The sequence below is a fragment of the Ctenopharyngodon idella genome, chromosome 11, assembly GCF_019924925.1.
Source record: "Ctenopharyngodon idella isolate HZGC_01 chromosome 11, HZGC01, whole genome shotgun sequence".
Taxonomy (NCBI): Eukaryota; Metazoa; Chordata; class Actinopteri; order Cypriniformes; family Xenocyprididae; genus Ctenopharyngodon; species Ctenopharyngodon idella.
In genome coordinates this window covers 18,323,686-18,336,192 of record NC_067230.1, presented here as the reverse complement: position 1 = coordinate 18,336,192, position 12,507 = coordinate 18,323,686, and the positions used below count along the sequence as shown (strand labels likewise).

General features: G+C 35.9%; 1 protein-coding gene across 1 annotated transcript; it reads left to right on the top strand.

Moving 5' to 3' along the window:
• Positions 1-1,535: 1,535 nt before the first annotated feature.
• Positions 1,536-4,301, top strand: foxg1b (forkhead box G1b). Its single transcript, XM_051912510.1, has one exon. The coding sequence runs from the start codon at positions 2,363-2,365 to the stop codon at positions 3,365-3,367; it is 1,005 nt and encodes a 334-aa protein (XP_051768470.1). The 5' UTR covers positions 1,536-2,362; the 3' UTR covers positions 3,368-4,301.
• The last annotated feature ends 8,206 nt before the right edge of the window (positions 4,302-12,507 follow it).

The window sequence follows — 12,507 nt, the reverse complement described above, 5'->3', positions numbered from 1 at the left end:
CCAGCATTTTTTAGAGTGTATGTTTTGTAAAGGCTCTGGTGAATGCTGGTAAACCAGTAAGAAATGACTCAAATCCAGGACAGGCCCGCAGAGACCCTTCACCCTGAAGAACCCCATCATGAGCTGTGACCTTTTACTGAACCTTTTGCACATCATTTTCATCTGTTCATGTGTGTTTGCTGTAGGTTTGGCATTAAACGTTTTGGCATATAACCGTTTATAACGTGTGTGTGTGTGTGTTCGGGCGGGGTTCTTCATGTATGTGAACAACGTCAGTCATGAACTAAATGTATATGAAACAATTAATGGTCACTGCAGATGACTCATTCTGGCATGACTGACCTTGTTTTTGACCTCAAATGATAATGAATAATTAATATTATTTTGTGAAGTAATTTTGCATTGCTGGACAGGAAAATGTGAAGTGTGGCTAATTAACCCCCCCCCCCCTTTTTTGTAAAAAAAAATGTTTTTTCTTTTTTTTTTTCAAAACATGTCTTCAAAATTTCTTTTTTTTTTTGGCCAATTAACTCACATAATTATTTAACTCATTACAGGATGGATTCTACATCTGAGGTGCAAAAAGGAAAACATAAAAGAGCAGTTTACAGAGAAGAGATGAAACCCGTCGCCTGTAGGCCTTCATCAGCTCTGCGCTCGTTTATCGCTCATGTTGATGGCAAAAATAGTTTATATAGTTTGTATTATATTTATAGCAGTTTTGTTTAATTATTTGAAAGGAAAAGCTCTGATACAATAGAGAGAAACAAAACCTGAATGAAACGGAACGGCTCGACGCCTTAGTGATGCTTTCATTATGTTGAAAATAAACTATATTTGACATTGAAAATATATATAAAGAACTGTAATTCCATCAAACAATATTATTGAGACATCCTGTCGTTTTTAATTTAATAAGACATTCATTTAGCCTACGTGACACAGCCGCGGCTGTTATAGCTCGATGAAGCTTTATTATTATTATTATTATTATTATTATTATTAAAAAGTCAATAGACAGATGTATTATTTGCGCTGCAAAATAAAGATTCAATAAATTTAACAAATATATATTTTTTATTAATTATTTATAAAATTGCTACGGTGATACGGGAACACTGTCATGTGACGCAATAACTGTAGTGATGTTTGTTTTTTAAGAAAATAAAAATATGTTTTATATGAATTTATACTTTAACAATAAATAAAAATACATTCAAATGTTATTCTTTTGCTTTTCTTTTCAATTGACCTATTTCTTAAAAACTTTAGTTTATTATTTGAACATATTAACATTATTATTTTAACATGTTTCATACACATTCGACGTTTCTTTAATAATATAAAGCATATAGATATATACTGTTCTGTGCATTAATAAAAAAATAATTTACATCTCATACAAATCATTTCATTTTCGACACATATAGACAATTAATATGTTCAAAACAGCCTTCAGATGAGAAAACAATAAATAAACCCTTTTATTTTCTTCAGAAACCATACATTTAATCTGTTATTTAACAATTTAATCTCAATTAATGCGAAAGGTGTGTTAGTATAAGCGCGAGTGGAAAAACGTGTTTGTTTCAGAATGCAAAATGTGCGAAATTTAAAACTAAAAAGCTATTTGAGACACAGATTATTCAGATTATTATGCAAAATATCAGACTGATTGATCAACGATAAACAACAAGTAAACAATCGTTTATGACGCGCGTGAACATGCTGATGGAGAGCGCGCTGAATCACAACAAGATTTCAGTGAATTAAAAAATGGCATGTATGAGACCTTGAAAGTGTCAGCTGAACTTGTCCAGCTCTCCAGCAGTGGATCTGTGACCCGCGCGGACACTAGAGGCGCCGTTGGTTCAGCCGCGCGCTTTTACGCACAGAACTGTGGCGTTCTTACAATCAATATCCACTGATCAACATTTTATTGCCTCAGACAGTTTATAATGAATACTTTACGTTTGTATTATTTATAACCCCAATTTGAAGCCCCTCGAAGATGCCATGAGCACTTTAGTTTTGGCTCATTCAAACTTTATTCCAGTGCGTTTCGTGTAAACAACTCCTCGTCCCTCCTATTCATGCTACGTGATCAGTGACGCACAGGAGACGCTCCAGACTCCAGCGCGCGCGGGGCTCTCCGCGCATTATGATGGAGTGAGCGCGGCTCGACTGACACTGTCCCAGCCACCAGCACGCGCAGAGCTCCTCCTCCCTCCCGTACGATGTAAGAGTAATCACCAATTTCTCGAGTCCGCGAGTCATGCATGCGATGTCTCCATCATTGCGCGCCTGACCTCCTGCGTTTTAAAGTACAAAAACGGGGCTTTTGCGCGTTTCATCCCCCGGCATGGGAGATCAGAGTGAGCCGACCATGGTGCAGAAGTCGACATCGTTCAGCATCAAGAGCCTGTTACTCCCATCGAAGTTTGACAGCGCGGGCGCGGAGGACAGCCGCCCGGCACCGGACTTAGACAAGCCCCCAGAAGCGCTCGAGACGGACGCCGCGCAACGCGACGCGGAGGAGCCCGAGCAGCCGTCCAAAAAGGGAAAGAAATTCGACAAGCCTCCGTTCAGCTACAACGCGCTCATCATGATGGCCATACGGCAGAGTCCCGAGAAGCGGCTCACGCTCAACGGCATCTACGAGTTCATCATGAAGAACTTCCCGTACTACCGGGAGCACAAGCAGGGCTGGCAGAACTCCATCCGGCACAATCTGAGCCTCAATAAGTGCTTCGTGAAGGTGCCGCGGCACTACGACGATCCGGGTAAAGGGAACTACTGGATGCTCGACCCCTCCAGCGATGACGTGTTCATCGGCGGGACCACCGGGAAGCTCCGGCGGCGCTCGGCGACCTCGCGGGGCAAGCTGGTGATGAAAAGGGGCCTCCGCTTCGCGCCCCTCGGACTCGGACTGGGCGAACGCCCGAGCAACCCGCTCTACTGGCAGCTGTCTCCGTTCTTACCCCTGCACCACTCGCACTATAACGGCTCCGCGCACGGATTTCTAAACCAAGGACACGCGTACGGATCTTTACTCCCGGGCGTCGAGCCGCTCGGGAACGGGGATATGTCTCGCCCGATTCTGGGAGCCTCTAGCGGGAGTATCAACGGGTACGGAGTGTCTCCGCCGTCCGCTGCTGGATTACTCTCAGGGCACAATGGATACTTCGTGCCGGGCGCGCAGCAGCCGCAGTCTCTGGCGAGCGCGCCGGGTTATGGCATCTCCAGCTCTCCGTCCCCGCTTCTCTCGGATTCCCTAAGAACTAGTTTGCCCTCCTTCACATCGCCACTTTCCAGCGGACTCCTGTCTCAACACAAACGCGTCGCGCCCAATTCTTTCCTGAGCTGAGCGTCGCGCGCGTCCTCTCCAAACTTTCCTAGAAAACCTCGCGCTTTGTGCGTCTGTCTGGATTTAATTTTTTTTTTGTCTATTTAAGACCATGGTAGTATAATGTTATGCCAAAGGCAATAACCGTACGTGTTTGTTTTTCTTTTTTTTCTAAAAAAAAAAAAAAGTATTATTTATAGTATTTCTTTGTGAATGATGGTTTTGTATTTATTCAAATGTTTTGGTTTTTTTTGTGGGATATTGTTATTATTAGATGTTTGGCACATATTATTCGTTTAGTATGACTAATTCCTTTTTTATTTAAAGTATAATGTCCCAAACTGTGAATGCGCCTTAATATCTTAAATCAGGGTTGAGCGTTCGGACTGACTCAGGTGTGCGTTCTGACAATTCAACATTATTATTATTATTAGCTGTGTAAACCTGGAATAGGGTAAATATGAGTCTATATGCAATGTTTATGTGTGGGCCTGTGTCCAGAGACTATAGTAAAGCGAAGCTACTGAATTAAAGCACTGGATTAATGAACTGTGTGTGGATGAGTTTATATATGTCATAAAATACTGTTCTGTGATGACACGACAGGGGCAGTCTGGGTCTGTCCCATATTTACGCACATTACAGTAGAGTATTGCCTGGTTCATCACCAAAGACAGATCATTAATGATTATTATTATTATTATTTTTTGGAAATATAACATCCCTGCATACTGATTCGCTCTGAAGCCATTATTTAAACTCTCTGTGAAAACAGGCGTTTATCAGAAATGTGATTGTTTATTTCCCTTTAGTTTGAATCTACATGTGATTTATAGTTCTGCACCTTTAGTCGCCATGCTCATTTAATGTACTAGTTTGTCGTTTTTCTTTTCTCTCTTGTATATTTTGCCTGAACTTCAGTTCAGAACAAAGAAATAAAGTATTGAAATATTTCTGTATGAATGCAAAGAGCGTCATTTCCAGTCACGATGCTGCAAACACTCACCAGCTCGAGGGCTTTCATGCATTTAGCTTCTCCTATATTATTATTATTTAATATACCGATTTAAATGCATTTATGTCATGCATGCGATGCTGAAACACAGGGCTGATGGTTCAGACGAGAATATATATATATATTTCCATTATTACGTCATTGATAAACATTACACATGCTTAACAACAGTAGTTTATACACATTTGCACATAATTATAGGCTAAATATTAAAGTTGCATGACTTTTCATTAAATATATTTAAGTTGCATGACATTTCATAAGCATAATAATAACCAATTAATTTATAAAGTAGCCTAAACCTACAGCGCCTCGAACAATAGGAAGAAACCCTAAAATGCACGAACTAATGTCGTGTTGATGGGCCTAACTCATAAAAGTGAGACGAAATAAGTGAGATATAACGAGCAAAATGAGTTTATCGAATGAGTTTATAGAAATAAATAAGGCCAAACTTACTGTGCAGATGTTGGTGCAGCTCCACGTGTGTGTGAGGAGAAGCTCTCAGTGAGTCCAGACTCCTTCAGCAGCGCTCAGAGGGAGGGACTGACGGACAAAGGCCTGTTCATGTCTTTATTTACATACTGACTCGAATATTACACCAAATAACGCCTTTACTGGTGCTAAAAATGGACTGTTTTGATGTGTTAAAATAGCTTCTTTTAATTAGAAAGTCATAGGTTTAAATGAATTAACCAATTTATAATAAAAGTTTTACGAAACTTCTGATTCAGAGCCAAATGAATCTTAGAGAAGAACATTTTCTTTTTTACTGTTCAAATTCCGTCAAGACCCGATTTAAATGTATTTATTTAATTACTTCGATAGAAATATAATAATGTAATAAATAACAGGTAATAAATAATCAAAGGAAGAAACATGATAACTTGAATCAATTTTACGTTAAAAAACAAAAAAAAAAAGGATTCTTTCAATGAAAAAACACTTGCATTTAAGAGCAACAGGCAACAGGCTTTTATATATATATATATATATATATATATATATATATATATATATATATATATATATGTTTCTATGGAGAACCAAAGTACTCAGAATTTAAATAAATAAATAAATACATTTACTAATTTATTTTATTTTTCCCCCAGTATTTTGCGCTAATTTGGTCCTTCATATTTTAAACTCAGCGACAAAATCAGCGGCAGAATCTCCCGCGCTCACACTCAAAAAATCAAGCCTTTTTTAAGATTTACGCAATTTAATTAATAATGAAATTCCATCAAATTGAATTGAATAATCTTTACGTATTTTAATTGAATAATTGAACAATCCGTAATCAATTATTAAAAAATGCTGGGTTAAAAACAACCCAAGTTGGGTTGAAAATGGACAAACCCAGTGATTGGGTTAAATGTTTGTCCAATATGCTGGGAAGTTTATTTAACCCAACTATTGGTTAAAAATGACTATATGTCTGGATTAAAATGAACCCAAAATATGTTGAAAATTAAAAATCAAACACATAATTACTAGAGGCAACAATAATAATCAAAAGGTGAACATTTATTAATAAGATATTTAACAAATGTTTATTGTTTAATTATTATTCATTAAACTTATTAATAAATGTTCATTTCCAACATATTTTGGGTTCATTTTAAGCAAGTAATACAGTAATTTTTAATCAATAGTTGAGTTAAATAAAACTTCCCAGCAGGTTGGGCAAACATTTAACCCAACCGCTGGGTTAAGACAAACCATTCGCTGAGTTTGTCCATATTTAACCCAACTTGGGTTGTTTTTAACCCAGCATTTTTTAGTGTGTATTAATTAAATTGTGTAAATCTTAAAAAAGGCTTTTTTTTTAAGTGCAGTATTTTAAATCAGAGTCAGAGACTCGTCAGAACAGGTTTGTAATGAAATCTGCCACACATTCAGGAATGCAGTAACACACAAGATTCAACATCTGCACCGTCTTGAAGAACAGATGTAATACAACAAAAATGGTAAGAGAATAAGGTATCAAAATCAAGGCGTTTCTTGGCTCTTGGTGAAACGTCTCTATCATATTGGGATTGGGATCTCAATTTGTAACCCATATGAAGTCATTAATTGATCATTAGAAGTGTAGGATGGTCAGTTTGGGTAATTCTGCTCTTCCTGCTCTTTTGTTCAGTGTCTCTGAAGTGGAAGTGTGTTTCTGTGTCTCTTCATGAAGGTATAAGACTCTCCTCCTCCTCTTTTAGGCCTTTGACAATAGAGGGTCTTAAAGGCTCTTTTTCAGGTCACTGGAGACAAACTGCTACTAATTTGCACAAAGTCTTTCCTCTGAGCAGCGGAGAAGAGCATTATGGGCTGTTTAGGGATCAATACTCCTGCTGAATGCCTTAAAAACACTAAAGAGCGTCACGCTGACTTGAAATAACAGAACTGTGTCTTCATACATACAGACTGAATGAAGCAGCGCTCGTTGAATTTTGACCTTAATCCAGAGCAGTTTTACCAGAATGAAAATAACTGCAAAGATTGTGAGATTCTGGTGTTTTCAGGAATAAACACATGATATCCTGCCATGACAGACACACAGGTGATGTTTACTATCAAATTCCCAACCGGATGAGCCGGAGACAGGGATGATATCCAGAAGACAGACAATATCTGTCTAAACATGTCCGACAGAATACACTCACATCCATTCAGTTCAAAAACAGCTTTATTGATATCACTGTAAACAATACACTTCATACAATACAGCAGAATATCTGAAAAACAGTAACTGTGAACTGTAAAGTTTATACAAATATAATTAAAAAAGTTAAAAGTCCACAATACCACTGTATATGACGTAAAAGATGAACTTTACAGAATAAATATTATGTATAAAATGAAAAGGAATATGTAAAACAACATTCAAAATTCTTTCCCGACAGCAAACTGTAAAAAAAAAGAGAGGAAAAGTTGGGAAATCAGGGAAAATTGTGTCAAATTGAATAGAGAACAGTAATCCAATTATATATATATATATATATATATATACACACATACACACACACACACACACACACACACGTGTATGTATGTTTGTGTGTATACATATATATATATATGTGTGTGTGTGTGTGTGTGTGTGTATGTATATATATATATATATATATATATATATATATATATATATATGTATGTATGTATATGACATAAAAGATGAACATTACAGAATAAATTTTATGCATAAAATTAAAAGGAATATGTAAAACAACATTCAAAATTATTTCGCGACAGAAAACTAAAAAAGAGAGGAAAAGTTTGGAAATCAGGGAAAATTGTGTCAAATTGAATAGAGAACAGTAATCCAATTATACATACATATATATATATATATATATATATATACAAAACAACCTATTATCTGAATATGTTCTATGTTCTGAATATTATCTAAATATTATATGAATATACAAACACTCAAAAGGACATTTTCTTCATGTTTCTCAGAAAAACGTAGTAAACAAAGCAAACAGAGATTTCAGATATGTTTGAGATGTTAAGATATGTTATAATGTCTTGTGTTTTGAGTAGAATGACATATTTATAGTCTGATTTCCACTACATCTGCTCAAAAAGTGTGTAAAATGTATGTTCATGATGTATTTGAAAAGAGAAATACTGTGCATAACTGCTCAATAAAACGACTGCAAAATGTGTCACAATTTTCTGCTCTGTCCACAGTCACGCCACGATTAAATGACAACAGTTTTAACACGCGACTGTAAGTGTTTATAGAGCTCCGCCATTATGGCATGACGTACATCCATACGAGCCCAACGTATACAGACGCCATTTACTATAAACCGCCTCCGTTCACGTGAGGACTGGTGGAAGCCATTTTGTGTGTCATTCAAGCATGACACGAGAAGTGTTGAGACGTTGAGCTCCAGTGAAAAGGGCTGAGACCTCCAGTAGGTGCTGGTTGATATAACTCTAACACATCAGACACGCTCTGTTACCCAGGGGTCAAAAACGGCCCGCTGCCGGAGCCTGCGTTCACGGATCTGTACCGTTCCCGCAGACTCTCACGTTCCCTCTGAATCTCAACTCCGGTTCTGAACAATTTACACCAGTTTAGACCCTTCCAGGCTCATCGTACGCCCTATCCAGTGCACACTACACACTCAGAATGAAATTCAACCACTTTGTAAACCAAATCCAGCTAATATACAAGCAAAACAGACCATCATATAGTATAATTAATAACACATTAGTCCATAAAATGGCTTAACCACCTGTCACTGTTAGAAAAAGACATTTTTTAGTTTATTCAAAATAATTTAAGACTCTAAAATTGCTGGAAATTCAAAGTCATTCATCTAACCAAGTTGTGTTCTTCTAAATTTGAAGTTGATATCACAAAAAAATGAGTCGCTAGAGTTTGTTTTCACAGAATGAAAGCTTTCGAATGACAAGTGTTACTTACAGTGTGTAATCGCAGCAAACTGTGCACACACACACACACACACACACACACACACACACACTCAAAGGAAGATGGTTAATGATATATTTTCTGTAGTTTCCGTCTGTCCTGAGATCCTCCCATGAGGAACGAGGGTGTGTTTCCTAAATGTCAAACCCCTCAAACCCGCTGAAAAGAGCTGAACTAACTCAAGAACTGAGTATTAACCCATGCTGGACTAACCAAACCCATCCTTCACTCACCAGAAGGTAAAATCATTATTTAAAACAATTATTTTATATGTAATGTTTGATTTGATTTAATTCGACTGGTCATATATATACAGGGTTGGGAAGGTTACTTCTAAAATGTATTTTAAACAACATCAGTTTTCCCACAATGTTTCTTGAAGGAAAAAATGCAGAAAATCTTAGAAAAAAAGAAAAAAAAAAAAAGATGCTCAAGAAGGCAAAACTTGATGTATTAAGAGCTGGGGTGTAAAATTTTTAAATGAACAGGGGAAATTGTACTTATTTTGTCTTCTGGGAAACATGTAGTTATTAGCTTCTGAAGGGCAGTGCTAAAAGAAAAAAATATGATCTTTAAACAAAGTAAGAAAAATGTATATATCATCCTGTTCAAAAGTTTTCCCCCCCTGCTCTTAATGCAGTTCTATAGAGGCTTGTTTCTGCCACTAAATAATATTATAAATAAAAAAGGTAATTGTGACTTTTTATCTCACAATTCTGACTCTTTTCTCACAATTGCGAGTTATAAAGTCAGAATTGCAAGTTGTAAAGTCGCAATTCTGAGAAAAACAGTCTTTTTCCCCTCATAATTGGATGTTATAACTCACAATTGCGAGTTTATCTCAAAAGTCTGAGATGTAAACTTTCAATTGTGAAAAAAAAGTCAGAATTACTTAAACAAGAGACTCACAAACAGCTATCAGAAACACGAAAACAGCAGTAGTTTCATCAGGTAATGAAACAGATTCAGGTGTTTGTACATTTTTGAATGAGGAAATCTGTATAAATTCAGTCATTTCGTCTTGTGAAGTGTGTGTAAACATCTAATATGTTGAATATCTTATTCAGGACTGTACTAAATAAAAATAACATACAATTTTTATGATCCCAGATCCCTCTTATTTTGTTATATATTTATATGAAACGTAACGAAACTGTAATGAAATACAGTCACTCAAATTTTGTATTTTAAATTCGTAACCAAATTACATGTATTTCGTTATTCCCCAACCCTGTATATATATATATATATATCAAATAATGATAATGTCAATATCAAATAATGATAGCTCAAAAATAAGTCATATAGAATAAATCAATTTAACATCCAGGTGTCTAGTTGTGATTTGCCTTGTATTTTCTTTTGTTTTTCCCTTTTGAAATAAATACATAAAAATACATTAATAAAATAATAAAAAATGAATGATTTCTGAGTGAAGAATCATGTAAGCAGTCAGTTCTTTATTAAATATCTTGTGGAATTGTTTTCAGAATCATCTGTGTGTGTTTTCTTCTGAAATAATATTTGCACATTGTGAAATTAATAGCAAAATGGTTGAGATAATTCATTAAAATCTTACTGGCTGCTATTTTCCGTTTGTCAAAGTTTTCGGAAATCCTGAATAAAATTGCTTTACTTTGTCTTTTAAATTAAAGACGGATATTTTAACTTCAGTCTTACACATGAACTGCTGCAGAAACATTAAAGCTTAATACATTTTACAGTTTGCTTTCCACACAATAACACAGTGTTAAATATATTTCTAACAGCGAATTCTAGTGAATCTCAAAAATGCAAAACAGCAGAAAGTCAGAGCATGAGTTTCATATAAACTTCAAATATTCAATAACATCTTCACAATAAAAAACAAAACAACAAAACTCGTAGTGTACTAAAAGAATATTGAAAGAGCAACCAATTTATCTGACATATATTTATATATATATATATATATATATAGTTGCATGAAAAAGAATGGAAACCAATTGCAGAATCTGTGAAAATGTGAATAATTTTAACAAAATGGCAGAAGGAAACACGATGCATTAAGAGCCGGCGGGTGAAAACCTTTTGAATTTGAAGATCAAGGAATATTGTACTTAATTTGTCTTCTGGCAAACATTTAAGCGTCTTCTGTTGCTTCCGAAGGGCAGTACTAAATGAAAAAAATTATATTTAAACAAAATAAGAAAAATGTTCAAAAGTTTTCACCCCCAGACTCTTAATGCATCATGTTTCCTTCTGGAGCATCAGTGAATGTTTGAACCTTTTTTAATAGTTGTGTTTGAGTCCCTCAGTTGTCCTCAGTGTGAAAAGATGGATCTCAAAATCATTCAGTCACTGCTGGAAAGGGTTCAAATATGCAAAAGATGCTGGAAAACTGAAGAATTTTTGGGACCTGGAGGATTTTTCTGAAGAACAGAGCTCAGTTTAACTGCTCAGAACAAACAAGAGACTCATGAACAACCTATTTTTTTTTGTCTTGTGGACTTTATGTAAACATCTTTTATGTAAAATATCTTACTCAGGACAGTACTAAATAAAAAATAACATTTATTTTCTACGACCTCTCTTATTTTCACAGACTCTGCAAGTGGTTCCCATATATATATATATATATATATATATATATATACGTATAAAAAATATATACATAAAAATAGATATAAAAACATATACACACATACACGATATTCTATATATTTTTTCCCTCAAATTTTCAAATCAGATTTTCACCAACAATATATTTAGTTTTTATACATTATTACGTATATATATATATATATATATATATGCGTGTGTGTGAAAAAAAATAAAATATATATATATATATGCCAAAAATAAGTCATCATTTATTTATTGATATTTTTAAATTTATTTATACCTATATTGATTCCACTGACTTCAAACAACGAAATCTCACATTTAACTCAAGCATTACGGTGTTTGTTGAGTAGCTCTAAACTTTCCCACTAAACAAACTAGTTCTATACTAATAATAATAATAATAATAATAAATCCTCTAGGTGATTTTGCACAGAAGAACTAAACAGATGAAAATGCACTGAAACAGAAACTTGAAATCAAATTTAATAGAAATGTGTTTAGGACACATCCCTCCGGACCCTCCCGATGTGCTTGATGACTTGTAAACTAATCAGGGTAACGACGAGGGAGGCCGGATCCTTTAGGAGTCTGAGTGCCGCCCATGACGGGGGTGAAAGGGTTAAACAAACAGCAATAATCCCGCGTGACGCTGGAGGAACCTGGGAACGCTTGTGGCCCGCTTGACACATCTCATCCAACATGTGTGAGTGAGCAGATCATGTGGACCACAGTTTATCTTAAACCACGAGCCGAGAACGTCAGGGTGTGACCCCGTAATGAGCGCAAAACCTGCTGGGATTGAATTTACATCCCGGGATACAGTAGATAACTTAATTACTTCTTATTAATCATAAAACGATGACATTTTCACCGAGCTCCCTGTGCAGCTAAAACACTGCTGTATTCTACCTCAACCTTTTCATTAGTAATTCTCTGAATTATTTATTGGCACGGTTTTTTGGGTGGGTGGAGTTGAAGTGTCTTATTCAGCAGAAGTGGCCCACCCTCGGGTCTCTCTGCCCCCCTCGTTCAGTCATGCTAACATGTATTCAGTCTGACAGCCGCGGTCTGAACGGGACTCAGCATGTTTGATCC